Source organism: Mesoplodon bidens, assembly GCF_964165515.1.
Source record: "Mesoplodon bidens genome assembly, chromosome: 7".
NCBI lineage: Eukaryota > Metazoa > Chordata > Mammalia > Artiodactyla > Ziphiidae > Mesoplodon > Mesoplodon bidens.
In genome coordinates, this window is record NC_138164.1 from 43,687,183 (window position 1) to 43,708,703 (window position 21,521).

A 21,521-nucleotide genomic window follows, 5' to 3' on the forward strand; every position below is an offset into this window, starting at 1 on the left:
AAAATTATGGACTTTATACCAGGTATGTATCTATAAGCACACAGTGAAGTAGAAAATGAGGCAATTATCTGAATAATGATCACTACTCACACCTTAATTTAATCCTTTTGTAAATTATCTACAATTAATATACAATTGACGAGGCCATTGGGGGAGTAGAAAGAACATGGGCTCTTTCACACATGGCTGCGCTGCTTGATGTGTTTCTCCTCATTTGCTACCTACAAGGGGTTTCTGAAAGTGAAATGCCACACAGTTGGCATTCAATAAATAAAAATATGGCTTTTATAGTACCATTTTTTGCAGCAAGATCTTAATGGGCAATAAAGAAAGCAATATTCCTGTTGCTTAATATTTCAAAAATATTAAACACGTACACAGTTCCTAGAAAGGACGTTGATTAACCCTTTCTGGAAGAAGAAATCTACCAGTTAATAGCTGGATGACCATGGGCAATTTATGGAACATCTATGTGCCTCAGTTTCTTTGTCCATAAAGTAGAGACTATCAAAATTCCCACCTGATGAAGTTGTTTTGAGGATCAAATGAGTTAGAAAATGTGAAGTTTTTAGAAGAGTGACTAGAACATGAAGTAATCAATCTTCCCTATTATTAATATTTATTTTTTAATTTTTATATCTATAAACCACATAAACCCTTCCATCCTTCAAGTCTAATCACCCCCATGCAATCTGGCATGACTGTTCTTTGATCCTCTCTGAGCACTCTCCTCCCTAATTACCTACATACAGTGTTGACCCTATAATTTTACAGTTAATTATAAGATTATAACCTGTATCAGAATGCTATTGGTTGTTTCACGTATTTGATTTTTTTCTCCAGCTTGGTGTTTTAAAGTCCCTAGGGGTGAATTCTCTGGATCCTTCGTATCACCTAACAGTGCTAAGACCACAGCAGGCTTATTTTTGTGGATATAATAAGTATAACATGGCAATCCTTGTGAAGAGTTGTTTTTTTAATAGTTTGCTAGTTTTCCTCCTCTTCATTATCACCCAGGTGGTCTTCACTTGGATTAGAATTGAGGTCCCTGGCTCTCCATGCACTGTGCATTGCTTCAAGGCATGGCTGGTCACAGCTTCCATTAGGAAGGTGTTTTGTCACTGAAAAGATATTAATCAGGGCCAGGGGTGGCTTAGAGGATAGACCCTATTGTTAGTTTGAGGTCTGTTAGAATAATTCCCTGAGATATCTGTTTCAGTTCCAGAGCTGAAGTGGATAATATCACATAGGCCTGTTGTGTCAGCCCAGATAGGCAGAGGGTGACCAATGGACTTTGTGTTCACGCCTGAGTTTAGTGTGATGAATGCTATTCTGACATCATTTTGTGAAATTATATTTTTGAAATGTTTATCACCAAAACTGAGGAGGAACATTTGCCTTCCTCGAGAAGTCCCCAAAATATATCCAATTTAACTTACAGTTAAACAGCTCCAGGCTTATATATGCATGGCTGGATTTGAAGGAAACTTGCAGAGGGTCTGATGGGACACATTTCTCATCTGATTTAACATTTGCAACTGTGTGTTAATATCCACTGTAAGGCCCTTTCTGGGGGACCCAGAATATCCCCTCTATTAGATGTTGGGAAATGTTCTTATCCTCTCCATCCTGTGTCCTGACTATACCAATCCTATTCCATATCCATTCCATACCCAGGTGGTGTCTGTCCCTGGTCTCTCTGTCCATTTGAAGGTGGCAATTTTGTGCCAAGCAACTGAGCTCCCCTGAGTCCCCAGACCACAGCCTCACATACTTCACACCACTGCTAGTTAGATGCATAAAGCTATTTAAACAGCGACATGGCCAGGTGGTGTCTGCCTTTGGGAAGTCTCTTAGATAGTTCATTACTTGGATGAAAACCAAACCTTAAGTTCTTTGGCAACAAATATCAATTTTGAAGTTAATGAGAGATCATTAAATATTATCAAGGAAGGTTGGGGCAGGAGCTGTTTCAATGAAAATACTTTATGCATGGTTGGGTTTTATTGTTTGGCAAAGAGAAAATCCAATGAGTGTTCCGAGATTGGTGTGTATGCCTCTGTCTCTGAAATTTTCTTAGCTTGAAATACTGTGGTCCACAAAGATGCTTTCACCACCCTGGCATATCTCTGCTCTGGAACAGAGAAAAAGCACATTTGAGCCTTTTTGCTTAAAGACTTTATGCGAACTCCTTCCAGATTAGACCAGTTCATATAATCATGCTTTCCTTTTTGCTCTGCCTGTCAGGATATTCATAAATGTCTTTGTTAACTCTCATGGTTAGTATATTTTCTGTATTTTTCAAATATTTTTATTTTAATAACCCTACTGAATGTGTGTTCTTTGTATATACTAATTACTTTCAAGCAGCGGAGGATAAATGAATGAATGAACAAATATAATTAGTTAAAAATCTACTTACCACCGTTTCTCACACCCTTTATTCCCCACTCCTTCCTTTCCTTTTCTACTCGGGATTCATATCATCAAAAATGCAGGGAAGGTAATCGGGTCAGTGGATAGCCAGGTGATACTATTGTTAAGGCTAAGATGCTATCAGATTACCTGTCAAGAACCTGCCACCTTGACATCCTGCCCCTGGTCTAGCAGGAGGGCCCGAAGACACAGCCCTTGAGTCCTTCGGATAAAGCAATTCCACAATGCGCTTGATTCAGACAGAATATAGCAACACTGTCTGGGTCTCAGTTATACTCCCTCATTCTCTTTTTGCCTTGTCTCATTGACCTCTAGCTACTCTGCTTAACAGCTCCTCTGTCTGTGGCTCATCACAGGTCTCCTCCTCTCCAGACAGCTCTACAGTGTTATACTAAAAGCAGAAAGAAGATGTGGGATCAAAGGCACCTGGATTACAGCCTCTGTGCACCCCTTACTGGCTGTGGAATTTGGGACAAATTACCTTAATCCCTGGGACCTTATTTCCCTCATCTTTAAAATGGTGACAGTAAAAGGGCTTCTCTCCTAAGACAGCTGTGAGAACTAAATTATGTAGTGCATGAAGTTCCCTGGCACATAGTGTAGGTGCTCAGTTCATGATAATAGCTCACATTTACCGAGCACTTAAAAACACAAGTGCTGAATATGTTAGCTTATTTAATCCTCACAATGACTCCAGAGCAATTTATGAGGTCGGCACTTCTGTAAATTGCTCAGTGCCTGGCAGAAAGTAAGCGCTCGATAAATGTTGGCTCTTATTAGTACCACTGTTGCTGTCTTCATTTGACAGATGAGAGATTTAGGCGAAGGGAAGTTAAATGTTGACTATTATCATCTACTACCTGCTAGGATATTGGCATATAAGAACACTTATATTAAAAAAAATTTCCACCAGGAAATATTATTTTAATCATTGTATGCTGAAGAAACTAAGGTTTAGAGAGAGAGGTTAAATAGTTTGCCAAATGTGGCTCAGCTAGAAAGCGGCCCAGCTGGGGTTTGAATCCCAACAATCCTATAAGTATATACTGGAAACCTGCCTCTCCTGTATCACACTGTTACCAGCTAAGGTTTCATAATCCTCCATCCCCCGCAGTGAGGTGTGTCACAGGGAGCATCTCCAGCTTCTAGCTCTTTTTTTTTTTTGCGGTACGGGGGCCTCTCACTGTTGTGGCCTCTCCTGTTGCGGAGCACAGGCTCCGGACGCGCAGGCTCAGTGGCCATGGCTCACGGGCCTAGCCGCTCCATGGCATGTGGGATCTTCCCGGACCAGGGCACGAACCCGTGTCCCCTGCATCGGCAGGCGGACTCTCAACCACTGCACCACCAGGGAAGCCCCCTGTAGCCCTTTTTTTTTTTTTTACCTCCACTCCTATGAGAACTAGACACTGACAGCAGAACCCAAATCATTCTTAGACTATTTCAATCAGCCCTGATGCTTCAATCAATAAAAAGTGAACTCTCCTTCCCAAGAGATTCCAGTGGAACGTTCTCTGGTTGTTTTATGTTGCTCTGCAAGTTCACGTCAGTTGCGGCAGCTGCTCTGACAAGTAAATACTCACTGGGCTGTTTACAGTGACCAGAAAACAGACTCCAGAGTCTGGGAACCTGCCTCACACAACCAAGTCCCTTTAGAGGAGGCAATAATGGGAGGCCAAGAGGTGCTGCGTCCCATAGGAAGAGCTATATGTTATCCCCAAGTCCGTCATCAACAAAATGGATTTTACCAGGATTTGAAAATTTTGTTTGATAATAATGACAAAATTGCATGAACAATACAAGTTAATTCAATACAAATCTATAGAAGATACAAAAAGACCTCAGCTGTACTGCAGGATATAAAGAACTGATGACAACAACAAACTTAATCTGATAAATTCCATACAACACGTGCAAACACATGGCTATGAGAACAGAGAAGAGGTAGGCCTTTTAGTATTATTATTAGAGAAATATGACAGTGGTTCTCTATGTTAATTGACTATTCTTTCTAACCACTTGTAGACCTTAAAAAAATGACCTCAATCTATCCCATAACAGACCAACTGAATCAGATTCTCCAGGTGTGTGACGCCCCATTATAAGTATTTTTAAAAAGCTACTCACGTGAATCTACTGTGAAACACATTTGAGAATCACTAGTTTAGGGTGTAAAACTTCATCAGGATTTTGACAAGTGGAAATGGGGATAGAGGGATGGTCAGGGAAAAGCATACAAGCAAAGGAGTAAAGAGTGCAGGGTTTGGGAAGAGCGGAAGAAATATTTGCGGAGGCTTGAGGATTCATGTGGGAGATGAGAGCGAGCAGAGGAAAATAAAGATTCAAAGGCAGAAGCAAGATCACGGAGACAGATTGACATCCAAGGGAATTTGAATCTCATTTTCAAAATATGTAAAATCCTGCTCTTTAGACATGGCATTGTTGATTATACATTAGTGTTCATTTCTAAATGACCCAGATAACTGTGCCCAGAGAGAAAGGAACTGCTCGCAGCTTCTGTGTGAAAACTGAGAGTCACTGAACTCCCACCACTGCACCCGAACACAAAGTGCACCAGACCCCACAGTAATAAGGCACCCCTGTCATCTTCATCTACAAATTCCAGCTAGCAAACCTGTGTGTGCCCATCTCCCCTGGACTTATAAACATATACAAGCAAATGGGAGAGAAAGAGGAAGACAGAGGAGACTCTGATAAACTTCTCAAGAAGGGCGATTCCGTCTGTCTCTACAACACCTAGAGTAGTCATTTCTTCAGTTATATGATCTACTTTAGCAGGAAGAGGCGACAGTAACTGTTGCAAGGGTGCCGTTCTTTATGATGTTAGTAACGTTCGACGCTTCCAGTAACTGATGAAGTCAGTAGAGCAGGTGTTAACCTCATCTAACAAAAAATGGCATGGAGTGTCAGGTGACTGTTGCCCTAAAAGCCTATAACTGCCATATTTTAGATTCCAACACATGCCATCCCTGCTATTGTCCGGGGAAAAAGCATAGCTGAGTGCATGTTGCTAAAACACTTAAAAGACGTTTTTAAACGATTGTTTTAGATGCTGCTATTTCTTTTAAATGTAAGCATTAGTAGCTGATGTTACTTAGGGCTTATTTTATGTGCTAATTTTCAGTGCCATTAAGATAGGTTATTATGATTCAAAATATTTCAAGTTATAAATCCTTCAAGAACAGAGATCTTATCTTCTTTATACTCATATTCCCAGAAGACTTAACCCAGTACTGGTGTAATGGTTGTTCTTAATAAATATTATGTTTCTGAAACGAAAGACTCACATGATTTTGTGATATTTAACATCTTACGTTACTCACTGCAATCTACACAACTAGTTGTGTCAAACCAAATACAAAATACATTTGACCTGAGACAGTTTTATCTATTCCTTCAATCATTGGACATATATGCATTGATGCCTAATTTGTGCCTACATTGTGTATACATGATGAAATGTGTGCACAGTGGTGAAACATAGACAAGGTCTCTGCCCTCAGAGAATCTGTACATTTGTGTCAGGAGACAATTACACATATGTATATGCACAATAAATTTGTAAACAAAAAAAATGCTATAAAAGATATAAAAGAGAGTGATATAATGAAGCAACTACCTCAGATAAAATAGTCAGGGAGAGTCTCCTCAAACAAGTGGCATTCGAGCTAAGAATTAAATGAAAAAATAAGTCTACAAATAACAAGTTCTGGACAGGGTGTGGAGAAAAAGGAACCCTCCTACACTGTTGGTGGGAATGTAAATTGGTGCAGACACTGTGGAAACAGTATGGAGGTTTCTTAAAAAACTAAAAGTAGAGTTACCATATGATCGAGCAATCCCACTCCTGGGTATATATCTGGAAAAATGAAAACTCTAATTCAAAAAGATACATGCACCCCAACGTTCAGAGCAGCACTATTTGCAATAGCCAAGACATGGAAGCAACCCAAGTGCCCATCAACAAATGATTGGCTTAAGAAGATGTGGTGTGTGTGTATGTATGTATGTATATATATATATATATACACACACACACACACACACACACACACACACACACACATACACACAGAGTGGAATATTACTCAGCCATGAAAAGAAAGAAATGCTGCCATTTGCGGCAACATGAATAGACATAGAGAATATTATACTAAGTGAAATAAGTCAGAGAAAGACAAATACTATATGATATCACTTATATGTGGAATCTAAAAAATAATACAAATGAATCTATATACAAAACAGAAACAGACTCACAGACATAGAAAACAAACTTATGGTTACCAAAGAGAAAGGAAGGGAGGGAGGCACAAATAGGAGTATGGGATTAACAGATACAAACTACTATACATAAAATAGATAACAAGGACTTGCTGCATAGCACAGAGAACTATACCCAATATCTTGTAACAACCTTTAATGGAATATAATCTGCAAAGAAAAAGAAAACAAATCACTATACTGTACATATGAAACTAACACAGTATTGTAAATCAACTATACTTCAAAAAAAAAAAAAAAAAGACAACCATGCAAGGAAACAGGTGTTGAGTGTTCCAGATGGAGAGAACAGCAAAGGCAAAGGCCCTGAAACTGGGTGAGTTCACTGTCATGTTCAAGGCATGAAAAGATGAGAAAGGCTAACATATATAAGAGGTAAGCCCAATAAGTGGGCAGGGACAATGTCACCTAAAGCCTGGAGGAAGACCATGCAAAGAAGTTAGAAATTTATTTACATTCAATGGGAAGGTGTTAGAAGGATGTAACAAGAAAGTGACATGATCAGATTTATACATCTATTACACCAAGAAATATTCTGAACCAACAGTGCTCTCAACTACCAAAAATAACCTAAATGATGGTCAGATTTCTGTTCTTAGTAAGACCCATATACAAAGCTATTTTTAAAGGTGAGGAAATGAAAGCGAATTCAGAAAATATGTTACTACTAAAAACAACCCTAGTTCCTTGCCAAGGAATCCAGTTCACCGACATTTTCCTGGGCAGAGCAGGAAGCAGTTCATGGATGAAGAAAGTGCATCCCTGGGGAAGGCAGAACTTTGTTCCCCAGGCACGTCACTCAGCATGGCAGAGAGAAATCAGCAGGTGAGGTGACCATGACATCTGTCATTCTAACAGGGACATTTATGACAGTGACAGGGCACGACTGATAATTACATCAGAACAATAGGTATAAAGTGGGACTTTCCCCAGCATCTGGGACATAGAGTCACCCTTGACCTAGGCTTGAGTCTCGACTAGTACCAAACAAGCTACGCGGCTGGAAGCAGGGTGTCACCCTTTCTGAGATTGCATTTCTTTATTGGACACATGAACTGTGGTTGCATCTTCCCATTTACTGCACACCAACTACCAAAGGGTCTCTCTGGAGAGACAGAAGAATAAACCTCATTTCATGTTCACAGACTAGCCCAAGAGCAAATAAACTGAATGGTAGTGCAACAAGTGAAGCTACAGAAACATATGCCGGGGTAGAAGCTCTAGAGCTAGAGAGGCGAGAAGTGATAACTCCTATGAAGACATCAAAGAATGCTTCATGGGGTCCCAGTGAAACCTGAGCTGAAGTTAGGAAAATGAACAAAAATTCACATGTGAATCAACATGATCAAGGAGAAGAGCTCCTTGACTCAGAGCTCTGTTCCATTCCAGTCAGAGGGGTCGGCCCATGCAAAGGCACAGAAGTGTGCGACACCATGGCAGGTCCAGGAAGTCATCAAATTGGATCAACTAAGTCATGTTTAAGGTCTTTTATGCACAAAAAAGCTAAGAGTCACCTATTTATTGATGTTAAGTACTGTTTTTAAAAATGAAATTTTTATCTTTAGCCCCAAAATGTAATATTGCATATGTCAATATTATATATTTCTATCCAAAAACAGCCATTTGATCTATCCCTGTTCACATAACATCTATTTACTCTGAGTTGTACACATATAGAAGCTCCTGGCCATGTGTAAAGGAAGTATATGAAGACCGAGGATAGATGCAAACCTCTCCCTGAGGTTGCAAATCATCGTTTTAACAATAAAAGAAACACGGAGAGACGTGGGGCAGAGGGTTGAATATGCAGGAACGTGAACATTTCCATTTTATAGATGAGACAAATGAGGTAGAGTTTAGTTAAGACCTTGCAACCTACTTAGTAAGGGCAGAGCTGGAATTTGACTTCAGGGAGTCTGGCTCAAGGGTCTATGCCTCTAACAACTACACTACGTGCCTCTGAACAGTAATGCTAACGTTGCAATGGACAATTCATGCCATGTGCCTATTGTTCCCCAGTTCATCTTTGCTTCAGAGCAATCTTAGGGGAAAAGTTGTAAAAAAAAAAACACTGACCGGTTCTCAGGAGCAACCTCTAGAAAAAATAAGATGCAGATATGCAGAGAGCAAAGTCAAATTTCCATTTTTGAATTCAGCATTCTGAACTTTGAGAACCCATGGTCAGGGTGCTTGCCCTCTGGGTCTGTCCAAATCAGCATTAAGAATTCAGCTGAGTCCACATGACATGAAATAACTGGATTGGTCAAGGTTCTCATGGAAACGATTACATTTTTTTTTTTTTTTGCGGTACGCGGGCCTCTCACTGTTGTGGCCTCTCCCATTGTGGAGCACAGGCTCCGGACGCGCAGGCTCAGCGGCCATGGCTCACGGCCCAGCCGCTCCGAGGCACGTGGGATCTTCCTGGACAGGGGCACGAACCCGTGTCCCCTGCAACGGCAGGCGGACTCTCAACCACTGCACCATCAGGGAAGCCCCTGAAACGATTACATTTTTGATCAGTTGTTTGGATTTTGTGAAAGGTATAAGGTCTCGAAGGGGAAGAACTCCATCTGTTAACTTCCTCTGTTCAGCAGTTAACAGAACTGCAAGCAGAAAAGTGATTAAAGGAGACCTTGCAAAGATGATAGCAGTGGTAATAGCAACCATAATAAGGTTAATTTGACTCTATCATATTTGTGCATCAATCCAAAGTTTATAATCTTTAAATATTATGGTATCCCATTTAAATCTAATAACATATGTGCATTATTATCTACATTTTTATGTATTCACAGGAGAAGGCTCAGAGAGGTACAGTGACTTTTGTAGTACAAGAGCCGAGATTTAAACTAAACTTTCTAAGTCCCTCAATATTTCCTCTTCTCCCACAGCTGTATCTTAAACTGTGAAAAATTCCAGCAAGTCATCATGGTTTCCTTCAGAAAGAACTAAAAGCCACAGACTACAGACCCAGGCTTTGTCCTCTGACTGCCCTAGTTTCTGTATAATAGTTCTAAAACCCTGCACTGCCTAATTCTTGGCCTGATCCCTGAATTGTAGAGGGAGGAAATTTGAAAACTGATGAGTTTAACCAGTGGGGGGTCATATCTTAACACTGGGAGCTGAACAGACTACCAAAGCAGGCTGTCCTTCCTGCAAAGGTCCAGATGGATGGAGGGCATGGCTGAAAGCTGCTTACCAATACAGGACTCCCCGGACAGTGAATAGGTCCCATCGTCATGGAAACCGCTTCTGCACTCACAGTGGTACCACCCTGGCAGGTTAACGCAGCGGGAATGGTTGTGGCACTCAATGATCCCCTCTGTACATTCATCAATATCTGCCTCAGAGAAAAACACAAGCCCACCAGGACATTAATTTCTTTTGACACTAACCTTTCAATAAACACCTAAAACATGCTCGTGTCAACATATCATTTAAAACTGGTTAGTCACCTAAAATAAAGTTACAGGAAAAACTGTATCCCATCTTTTTTTTCTAGAATCTAAACAAACAACCTGAAAGCTTCATTTTTTGGATGCTTTCTCATACATTGAACAATGAATGAGAACTGATGGTCATGAACACATTCCTAACAGCACAGGCTGTGTTAGTTTCTGAATCACCAGAAACTAAATTGAGGATGTTTGGCACAGTTTTGTTATTCAGAGTATATGACTCTTCTCTGCTTCAAAGATTTCAGTATAGTAATCCCAGATATTAATTGGTATTCTTTGAAAATATCTGTGAACAAATAAGTTCAGGAAACTCTAGGTTAAATAGTGTTACACTAATGTTTTATAGATTTCAGTCTCAGAGACTTATCATATTTATATGCCCTGCAAAACTTAGCAGAATCATAATATGCACTGTTTCCCAAATTTATTTGGCTGAGGAATGCTTTTTCTTTGGATAATATCTTGTGAAATTAAGTTTTGGGGGAGCACAGTTTGAGAACCACTGTTCTAATTCTTTCTAAAACTGCTGATTCACTTAAGGACTTGATTTGTGATAGTCAATCAGAGCTCCTCATTCTTCAATCGTGCCTGATGAAAAGAAGTTTTCTGGGCTCTATTTGCTCTAGAATCTGGCTTCTTAGAATCAGCAAACGCCTGGATTCTCTAGCCCAAAGGCTTGCCTCTGAGCTGCAGGAGAATGACACCACTGCAGAACGATGAGCTGTCAATCGTCATGCCAGGCTCAGCTCATCTTACAGAATCTCTCCAGGTAATTATTTCTTGGAATATAGCCATTGCTGGCTGGGAATCCCCCCCCCCTAGTCCTCCTAGAAACACCTGAACTACAGCAGTCTTATACAAATAGAAATTTAATTAATACTAAGATATAACACATAATGGATACAACACACTTTGGAGTCCTGTTCAGCAGTGCCCTGCTGTAGGCATCAGCTACCAGTGTATCCATTATACTGAAAAGTCCTGAGTTGTGCACAAGGCTGTGAATGTAGTTTGAAACCTGCCAGTCTCATCTCATAGCATTCCAGCCAAGTAAAGAGAGGAAAGGTGCAGCTCTTTATTCTGGGCAACTCCATCCTGGCCTTTTTCTGCCAACTGCCATCTTCTTCCTTTATGGCTGTGTCATTAAGTTCATGCAGTCCTTTGACATACAGCATCCCTCAGCTTTCTAAATGCAATCAGGCTACAGGACCTAGTGCTTCTATAGCACCTTCAGCTATAGCAGTCAGGTTGTGTGTGCATTTATTATAAATCTCCAAACAATAAAATTTCAACAACTATGTTTTCATTTCTGAAATTTTACAGGTGTGTGGTTCAGTGGGACACACCTTGAATCACTAAAATGTTCATAAATTGAAACAGAGAAGTGACTTGAGGCCATGTCTCACAGAGGGGAAGAACCGGGCCCTAAGTTATGAAGTCAGTTTGGTTATTTCTAAATACAGGTCACCAAGAGGAACAGACATAACTAGAAGACTGATTTTCAGAGATAACTTCTCTACGACAGGCTGAAAGATAACTCCCTGTAACAAAGCAGCAACAAATTTTGCCTCAGACATTTATTTCCAAAGCTTCCAGAAAGTCTGTCATGATCCCCACAGACCCTGTGATTTCTAGACTAATGACAATGTTTAGGTAACAACCATCTAGCCACAGTTAGTGTGTCAGGAAACCAGGACATACAAAAGCAAAACTTCTCAAATAACCAAAGAAGTCGTATGTCCTGGTTGGTCTCCTTGTCACCTGCTGCCTCTTTCATTCTCAAAACCAACTCAGTTTGGAGGATAAATTATCTGAACATCTTACAAATAATTCCTCCTGCTCTCAATTCTACAGGAAATTTCTAGGAGGAGCGGGAGTACTGAATGATGTGCAAATATTTTTTTTCAATTCGATATTTTTATTCCCAAAATGAAATAAGAGAAACTAGTACAGCTTCCACGATCCAGCAGGATATAAGTTATCTGTGTAGCATGGGAGACTCTTAGAGGGAGTGAATACAACCAGTCAAATTATACATCTGCAATTACCCCAGAGACACTGGGGTATTCCTGCCTTATACGGAAAATTAGAAAAGTAGTGGAGGTGTTCCTTGCCTGGGAGCTGCACTGCACACAGAAGATCCTGGGGCTTCACTGGGAATAACCAGGGCTCATCACACAGTAGCACCTGCAAACAAGGCTGCACATTTCTATTTCGTGGGCCAGGTCTACAGCTGAAGCCAACAGTTTCATTTTATATGAAACCAGGCTGTACTTGAGAGGTGCTTATATTTTCGTCGTGTTCATAAAACTGGCTATTTCTTCTGTATAGTCGCAGTAGTATTAAAAGCAACAACCACATGGGTTTCCCTGGTGGTGCAGTGGTTGAGGGTCGGCCTGCCGATGCAGGGGACACGGGTTCGTGCTCTGGTTCGGGAAGATCCCACATGCCGCGGAGCGGCTGGGCCCGTGAGTCACGGCCGCTGAGCCTGTGCTCCGCAACGGGAGAGGCCACAACAGTGACAGGCCCGCGTACCGCAAAAAAAAAAAAAAAAAAAAAAAAAAGCAACAACCACAAACCCAAATACAGAAAACACTTGGAGGCTTTTCAGTGATACTTTGGGAACTTTAAAAACTGTTAAATGGCTTGTGGCTGCCTTTGTCCTAAGAGATTTGTTTCTCCCAGTCAGCACTTGCTACGGGCAAACAAACAAGACAGATGCTCCGGGAACGGGGTCTCTGTGAGTTCACCATGGAATCTGGCCCCGTCTCAAGGAATTCTGATAAATCACAGTGAGCCTGGGTGCATCACACGGTGTCAGACATTGCCAAGGAAACAGACAAATAAAAAAATCATTTTTCCTTCCTATAACAAATCCTAGGATTTGGTTTAAATCTCAGTTTCATCCAGCACAGACCTGAAAATGTAGCAGAGGAAACAAGAGATGTTGGAGGATTCTTGAGAGTGGAACCTACAGTATTCACTTTTGTATCCAAGTGTCTGCTACATAATGAATCACATGATAGCCCAGGTCAAATAGCTAACAGATGGTGAAACCAGGTTCAGAATGAGCTAGAACCCGTACTTGTCACTCTTCTATCGCATCATGTCATTGATGAACGGAGAAAGGAAGATTTACACCAAGATAATGTATTTATTCAATTCTCTAAATATTGGCTGAGCTGAAAATACATGTCAAGGATGATATTTGTATTGTGGCAGTGGCAAGACAGATGCAAAAGTGAAGAAGGTGTGATTCCTGAAACCCAGGAGCTCTCAAACAAGAGGAAGAGGTATATACCACACACTCATCCTTCAAACCCTGACTGATATCACCTTCTCCAACTCCTCCAGACATACAGGTCTTCCCTCCCTAATGCCTCACTATGTACACACACATCTATTTAAGCATAGCATTATTTCCCTTTTGTGTCCATCCCTCAAATGCAGACTTTCCAAGAATAGAGACAACATCTTAGGTTTACATTTCTTGGAATAATAAGTGAATGTCACAGGGAGATCAGCTCGGTGCTTTGTGACCGCCTGGAGGGGTGGGATGGGGAGGGTGGGAGGGAGGGAGATGCATGAGGGAAGGGATGTGGGAACAGATGTATATGTATGACTGATTCACTTTGTTATAAAGCAGAAACTAAAAAAAAAAAAAAAAAAACAAGTGACTGTCAAGCATTATGAAAGTACCCAGTAAAAGTCTGTGGGAATGAATGAATGAAAAAATAAATGACAATGGACCGAACATAAGGAACAACGAAAAAGTGCTATAATAGAGATTTAAAGCACCACAAGAGATCCTGCTATTTGCAAATCACAAAGATACAATGTCAATTCGCAAAATTAAATATTATGGGGTTAGTTTAATCTTTATATCTTATTTACCTAAAAGACACTTTATAGTGTCTAAAAGACACTATATAGTTTTTAAGACTTTGCTTCTGAGTCTAATCTTTAGAGATTTTAAGGCAACAAAAGACACACAGTTAAAGTTGCCTTCAATTAAGAATCCTACTTGTCCTTTGAGTTTTTTATTCAGCATGAAAAACAGAGGACAATCCAAGGTTTTTCCATAGGATGTGTCCTAAACAACACATTTAACCCTATTTGGAATGTACAGTGAATTTGCTATCAAAAGTCACTGGCAAACACATCCTTGGATTCTTGCAAAATTCTAGTTTCTTGACTTGGATGAATCTCTTCCTTCATCTGATCTCCTCTCTCTCAGATTTGCTATTTGAAAATTTACAAAATAAAGTTGTTCTCAAAATTTATTGCCAAGGACATACTTTTGTATTTCATATTAATTGGTTAAAGTTCACAGTGAAATCGTTGATTATATCTTTTCTAGGGATTTGTAGGTTGAGCCATGAGAAAAACTTTTGATGCTTTCATTCACTGAACAAAAGTTTATTGAGCATACTTGTATGAAGCTATATTCCACCGTATGATAAAGAGGTGAAAAAGATAAGGTCCCTGTACTTCAGACACTTAGAGTCTATCAGCACAACTGGAATGTAAACATATAACCATGGTTGAGAACACTGGCTTTGCACACAAATATGACTTCAAACTCCTGCCCAACAACACACTAATATATTGTTTAGATTTTTCCAAATTTTTGCTTTCTGATCTGTAGATCAGGAATAACAAAATCAAACTTCATAGATGTGATGAACAAAAAATACCCTTAAGCAAAATTTACTGTTTCCCCTATTGTATAGGATATTAACTTTGGGCTCTATATTACTGCTTAAAAATAGAAGACAGAAAAAAATTAATATTACCTTGTACCAGGTCACTGGTTAGGACTGAGAGATGATTTCCAGATCTTTAAAAATACTCATTTGCATTTTTTAAAATTTATATATTTTTATTGTTTTCTTAGCATCTTTATTGGAGTATAATTGCTTTACAATGGTGTGTTAGTTTCTGCTTTCTAACAAAGTGAATCAGTTATACATATAAATACATCCCCATATCTCCTCCCTCTTGCATCTCCCTCCCACCCTCCCTATCCCACACCTCTAGGTGGTCACAAAGCACCGAGCTGATCTCCCTGTGCTATGTGGCTGCTTCCCACTAGGTATCTACCTTACAATTGGTAGTGTATATATGTCCATGCCACTCTCTCACTTCATCCCAGCTTACCCTTCCCCCTCCCTGTGCCCTCAAGTCCATTCTCTATGTCTGCATCTTTATTCCTGTCCTGCCTTTAGGTTCTTCAGAACCATTTTTTTTTTTAGAGTCCATATATATGTGTTAACATATGGTATTTCTTTTTCTCTTTCTGACTTACTTCACTCTGTATGACAGACTCTAGGTCCATCCATCTCACTACAAATAACTCAATTTCATTTCGTTTTATGGCTGAGTAATATTCCATTGTATATATGTGCCACATCTTTATCCATCCACCTGTTGATGGACACGTAGGTTGCCTCCGTGTCCTGGCTACTGTAAATAGAGCTGCAATGAACACTGTGGTACATGACTCTTTTTGAATTATGGTTTTCTCGGGGTATATGCCCAGTAGTGGGATTGCTGGGTAGTATGGTAGTTCTATTTCTAGTTTTTTTAAGGAACTTCCATACTGTTCTCCACAGTGGCTGTATCAATTTTCATTCCCACCAACAGTGCAAGAGGGTTCCCTTTTCTCCACACCCTCTCCAGCACTTATTGTTTATAGATTTTTTTTGTTGATGGCCATTCTGACTGGTGTGAGGTGATACCTCACTGTAGTTTTGATTTGCATTTCTCTAATGATTAGTGATGTGGAGCATCCTTTCATGTGTTTGTTGACAATCTGTATATCTTCTTTGGAGAAATGTCTATTTAGCTCTTCTGCCCATTTTTGGATTTAGTTGTTTGTTCTTTTGATACTGAGCTGCATGAGCTGCTTGTAAATTTGGAGATTAATCCTTTGTCAGTTGCTTCATTAGCAAATATTTTCTCCCATTCTGAGGGTTGTCTTTTCATCTTGTTTATGGTTTCCTTTGCTGTGCAAAAGCTTTTAAGTTTCATTAGGTCCCATTTGTTTTTATTTCCATTTCTCTAGGAGGTGGGTCAAAAGGATCTTGCTGTGATTTATGTCATAGAGTGTTCTGCCTATGTTTTCCTCTAAGAGTTTTATAGTGTCTGGCCTTACATTAGGTCTTTAATCCATTTTGAGTTTATTTTTGTGTATGGTGTTAGGGACTGTTCTAATTTCATTCTTTTACATTTAGCTGTCCAGTTTTCCCAGCACCACTTATTGAAGAGGCTGTCTTTTCTCCATTGTATATTCTTGCCTCCTTTATCAAAATAAGTTGACCATATGTGCATGGGTTTATCTCTGGGCTTTCTATCCTGTTCCATTGATCTATATTTCTGTTTTTGTGCCAGTACCATACTGTCTTGATGACTGTAGCTTTGTAGTATAGTCTGACATCCAGGAGCCTAATTCCTCCAGCTCCGTTTTTCTTTCTCAAGATTGCTTCGGCTATTCGTGGTCTTTTGTGTTTCCATACATACTGTGAAATGTTTTGTTCTAGTTCTGTGAAAAATGCCATTGGTAGTTTGATAGGGATTGCATTGACTCTGTAGATTGCTTTGGGAAGTATAGTCATTTTTCACAATGTTGATTCTTCCAATCCAAGTACATGGTATATCTCTCCAGTTACCTCAACATAATAAAGGCCATATATGACAAACCCACAGCCAACATCGTTCTCAATGGTGAAAAACTGAAACCATTTCCTCTAAGATCAGGAACAAGACAAGGTTGTCCACCCTCACCACTCTTATTCAACATAGTTTTGGAAGTTTTAGCCACAGCAGTCAGAGAAGACAAAGAAATAAAAGGAATCCAAATCAGAAAAGAAGAAGTAAAGCTGTCACTGTTTGCAGATGACATGATACTATACATAGAGAATCCTAAAGATGCTACCAGAAAACTACTAGAGCTAATCAAAGAATCTGGTAAAGTAGCAGGATACAAAATTAATGCACAGAAACCTCTTGTATTCCTATACACTAATGATGAAAAATCTGAAATAGAAATTAAGGAACCATTCCCATTTACCATTGCAACAAAAAGAATAAAATACCTAGGAATAAACCTACCTAAGGAGACAAAAGACCTATATGCAGAAAACTATAAGACACTGATGTTCATTTGTATTTTGAGATGACTGTAATATTGCAAAACATTCAGGGATAGAATCTATGAATCTATAATATACACCCCATAAAACTGGATTCTCTCCTCCCAAAAAACGTTACATGAATTTAAGGAAGTAAAGCAATACCATAAATTGCCACAAGTACAGTGAACACAAACCTGATTATTATCTAATATTTGCTGAGTTCCAGGACTGTACTGAATATAGTATACATCAGAATGCTTGAGGGAAACTAAAAAGACAAATAAATGAAAAAGAGAGGTTCTGTGGAAAAGGCAAATCAAAACTACATGGAGGTATCACCTCACACTGGTCAGAATGGCCATCATCAAAAAGTCTACAAATAATAAATGCTGGAGATGGTGTGGACAAAGGGAACCCTCTTGCACTGTTGGTGGGAATGTAAATTGATGCAGCCACTACGGAAAATAGTGTGGACATCCAGCAAACCCACTCCTGGTCATATATCCAGAGAAAACTTTAATTTGAAAAGATACATGCACCCCAATGCTCATAGCAGCACCACTTACAATAACCAAGACATGGAAACAACCTAAGTGTCCATCAACAGATGAATGGATAAAGAAGAGGTGGTGTGTGTGTGTGTGTATATATATATATATATATATATATATATATATATATAAAGTGGAACACTACTCAGCCACAAATAAGAATGAAATAATGCCATTTGCAGCAACATGGATGGACCTAGAGATTATCATACTGAGTGAAGTAAGTCAGAGAAAGACAAATATTATATAGTACTAGTTATATGTGGAATCTAAAAAATATGATACAAATGAACTTATTTACAAAACAGAAACAGACTCACACACATAGAAAATACACTTATGGTTATCAAAGGGGAAAGGTCAGGGGAGGGATAAACCAGGAGCTTGGGATTAACAGATACAAACTACTATAGATAAAATAGATAAATGACAAGGACCTATTGTATAGCACAGGGAACTGTATTCATATCTTGTATAACCTATAATGGAAAAGAATCTGTAAAAGAATATATGTGTGTGTGCACGTGTGTGTGTGTGTGCATGTGTGTGGGTACCCACTGAATCACGTTGCGGTACACCAGAAACTAACACAACATTGTAAACCAACTATACTTGAATTAAAAAAAAGAAAAAGAAAAAGAAAGGCTCTGTGGTAAAAACAGGCTAGCTCTTCCATCTTTTCTTCTTGGGCCCCCAAGGGTGTGTCCTGAGCACAGGTCCTTTACAGATGGGTGAGGCCTACACGTCTTTTGCAGATGGGTGAGGCTTTGTGACTAAGCTCTAGCTCTAAAGTTAGAAATAATGTAATTCCAATATGGCCCACAAAAATATCTCATATGAACCTCCATGCTATTCCCACTTTCCCACTGGAGGCTAATGTATAAGGAAACTTGGAAGCCACAGGTTGAAAATGGCAGAGCCTTTGTCTGTCTGGCTCCATGCATGACTAAGTGAAGCAGAGCCCTTCCACAGACCTGAAACTGTCAGGGACTCTTTATGTGAGCAGAGATATGTTTCTATCTTATTGAGCCATTATACGTTTGGGGGCTGCTTTATTGCTACAGCCAGCATTCCCTAACTGTTTTGATAGACCCCTTTCCACAACACAATCTCTAAAAAAAAAACCCAAAAATAAGCAACAAGAAAAAAACAGCACCTATCAAGATTATGCGGGCAGCTACAGGGGTGGTTTTGTGCTGAAAACCAAGAATTGAGATAATGTGCAAATGAGACAAAGCTTTATAGTCAAATATACCTGAGTTTGAATCCTGGCTCTGTGACTTCCTAGTTAGAAGTCTCTGAGCAGGTTGTTTATCTTTTTTCAGCTTCAGTTTCCTTGGCTCTTAAAGAAGGAGGATATTACCTAGCTCTCATTGTTACTTTAAGGATTGAATGAGATCAATGTAAAGCTACTCCACCAAACTAGGCAGGCACTCATTAGGTCTGCAATCATTAACATTCTGTAATTTCTAATCCCCACTTGGTCATGGAGGAGCTATGTGTCCAGGCCAAGACAGTCCAAGTCTCCGGGCTTCCACTCCTTTCATGTAAAAGGAAAGGACTGTGCTGTAGCACACCTCAGCCTTCTTCCAGCTTTAACTCCCTACAAGATGGCAGATCTGGGTTTTGGGCTGATGTCTTCATCTGCTACTAACCAGCTGAATGCTGTTATCAAGTTTAAGTGATCACTTTGTACCTCAGTTTCTTCATTATCTAATTTGCAATAACAAAAGTAAATGTTTTGTCTGCCTCACAAACAAAGCTTCAATAAGGTGTAAACAAGCTCTGGAAGTCAATTCACTGCTACACAGAATATATGGTGACATCATTATTACTGTTTCTTCTTCGTAAGTGCTGATCAGCAATTCGTTTCGGTCCATTAAACTGAACGGTGCCTGCTATTAATAATAGCATCAATGGCATTGGTGATATTGCTCTTCTCTGCCTTTTGTAAATCTCTTTCTTTACTGACTTGGCACAAGAGAGTTGTACCCTTCTAATTTTATCTCTGAAGTGTTTCTTTTTGTTTGACTATTCTCTGAACAAATCATTCCCAAATTCTTCTACAATGAATCAATTTATCCCACTTTAACTCTCCTCTCTAATCTGGAGGGTTTCTCATCTACGTCTCTATAATGTGACCTCTCACAAAAGTTCATACACACATTTACTACTGCCTATGAATAAGCTAATCTCAGAGGTCTCTTCATTTCAAACTCATTCTACCCGAAGCATTACATAACATATATCTTTCTATGTATCAAACTCATTTTCCTCCCCAATACTCTGTCTCAGCTCTCATTCCTCACAATCAATGAATAAAAGGTCAAAGTTGTTATAATGGTTTACAAAACCTCACATGATCTGCCTTCTCTTACTTCTTTGAGTTCATCAAACACTTCTTTTTGATTACACTGGCCAGGACAGCTACACTGACTTCCCAGCTACTCCTCAGGCATATCAGACATGCTCCAGCCACTGCCTATGTTGTCCACATAAGCTGTTCCTCTGTCTAGAATGTTCTCTCAGATATCTCCATGGCTTAATGTCTCAACCTCCAAGTCTATACTCAAATATCCATCCTCTCAGCAAGCCCTTTGCTAGGTTGTAAGCCCATGAGGTGACATGAGGACCCGGAATTCAGTGGCACAAAAGGAATATTTTCTGGGTGAAGGAAAGTCAGAGGAAGGGAAGGGAGATGCATTGAAAATTCTTCCTTTGACATGGTTTAAAAATCTTTTGCATCCATTCGCTAGATCTGTTGCCAACACCACACTCAGTTCCTTATTTTCTCAGACCTGTATGAGTGCAGTATCTCCTGGCTGGTCTTTCCATCACTGTCTTCTCCAATTCATAAGGCTGCTGTTCCCAAATCTAATTGCTCAGAAAATTTTAATTAAAATAACACTAGCTATGCTGGCACTCGATAGCTAATTCAGCCTGCATAAGTCACTTTCCAACTCAATACATTAACTCTTTTATTTTTACAATAAGCAAAGATTTAACTATATCAGTGTTTTTCAACTAGTACTCAACAGAGCACTAGGTTTCCATGGAGGTTCTCTTAGGCAAACCGGTTGAATCTCCAGATGGACCCATCTGGAGTGGCCATTGAGCAAGTCATACATTTCTGTAGTATAGATCTATTAAAGTTTCACTGTGATGCACATTGATAATTTAAAAAATAAACAAACAAACAAAACCATTGAACTAGGTCATGTTCACTCCCAGTCTGAAATTTCTATGATTCTGTGATTTTATTATATCCGGCTCTTCTAGTACTTACAAATGATCCTTATTGTAAAAACCTCCCACCAGGCATTCAAAGAGTCAATAATCTGACCTCACTTTGCCTATCAATTCTCTTTCATTTCTCAAAATTCTTCAGCACAAAACCTTGGCACACTCTGGCCTGGTTACCTTAGTATCCACATATTCCATGCGTAATTTCATTTCATGCTTCCCACTCTGTAAGTGACTTTTTTTCTTTAAGTTAAAATCCAAGCACAAATTTTAATCCCACAAAAAAGTCCTCTTTCTTTCCTCTGAATTCCTATAGTGTTTACAAGTTCTATCCGCTGAATTCCTACTGTGCTCTTTAACACAGTTCTGCTACCCTATTTAACTTATATCCACTC

The 21,521-nt window shown here is 39.5% G+C and overlaps 1 protein-coding gene across 1 annotated transcript in view; it reads right to left on the minus strand.

Annotated features, from left to right (window-relative positions):
* NELL1 (neural EGFL like 1) overlaps nucleotides 1–21,521 on the minus strand; it is a gene marked incomplete at both ends in the record, with an annotated part of 833,612 nt that overhangs the window by 9,145 nt on the left and 802,946 nt on the right. The window contains 2 exons of the mRNA XM_081240682.1: nucleotides 8,815–8,833; nucleotides 9,938–10,078. Coding sequence (XP_081096808.1) covers nucleotides 8,815–8,833; nucleotides 9,938–10,078 — 160 coding nt within the window. The remainder of the gene's footprint in view (nucleotides 1–8,814; nucleotides 8,834–9,937; nucleotides 10,079–21,521) is intronic.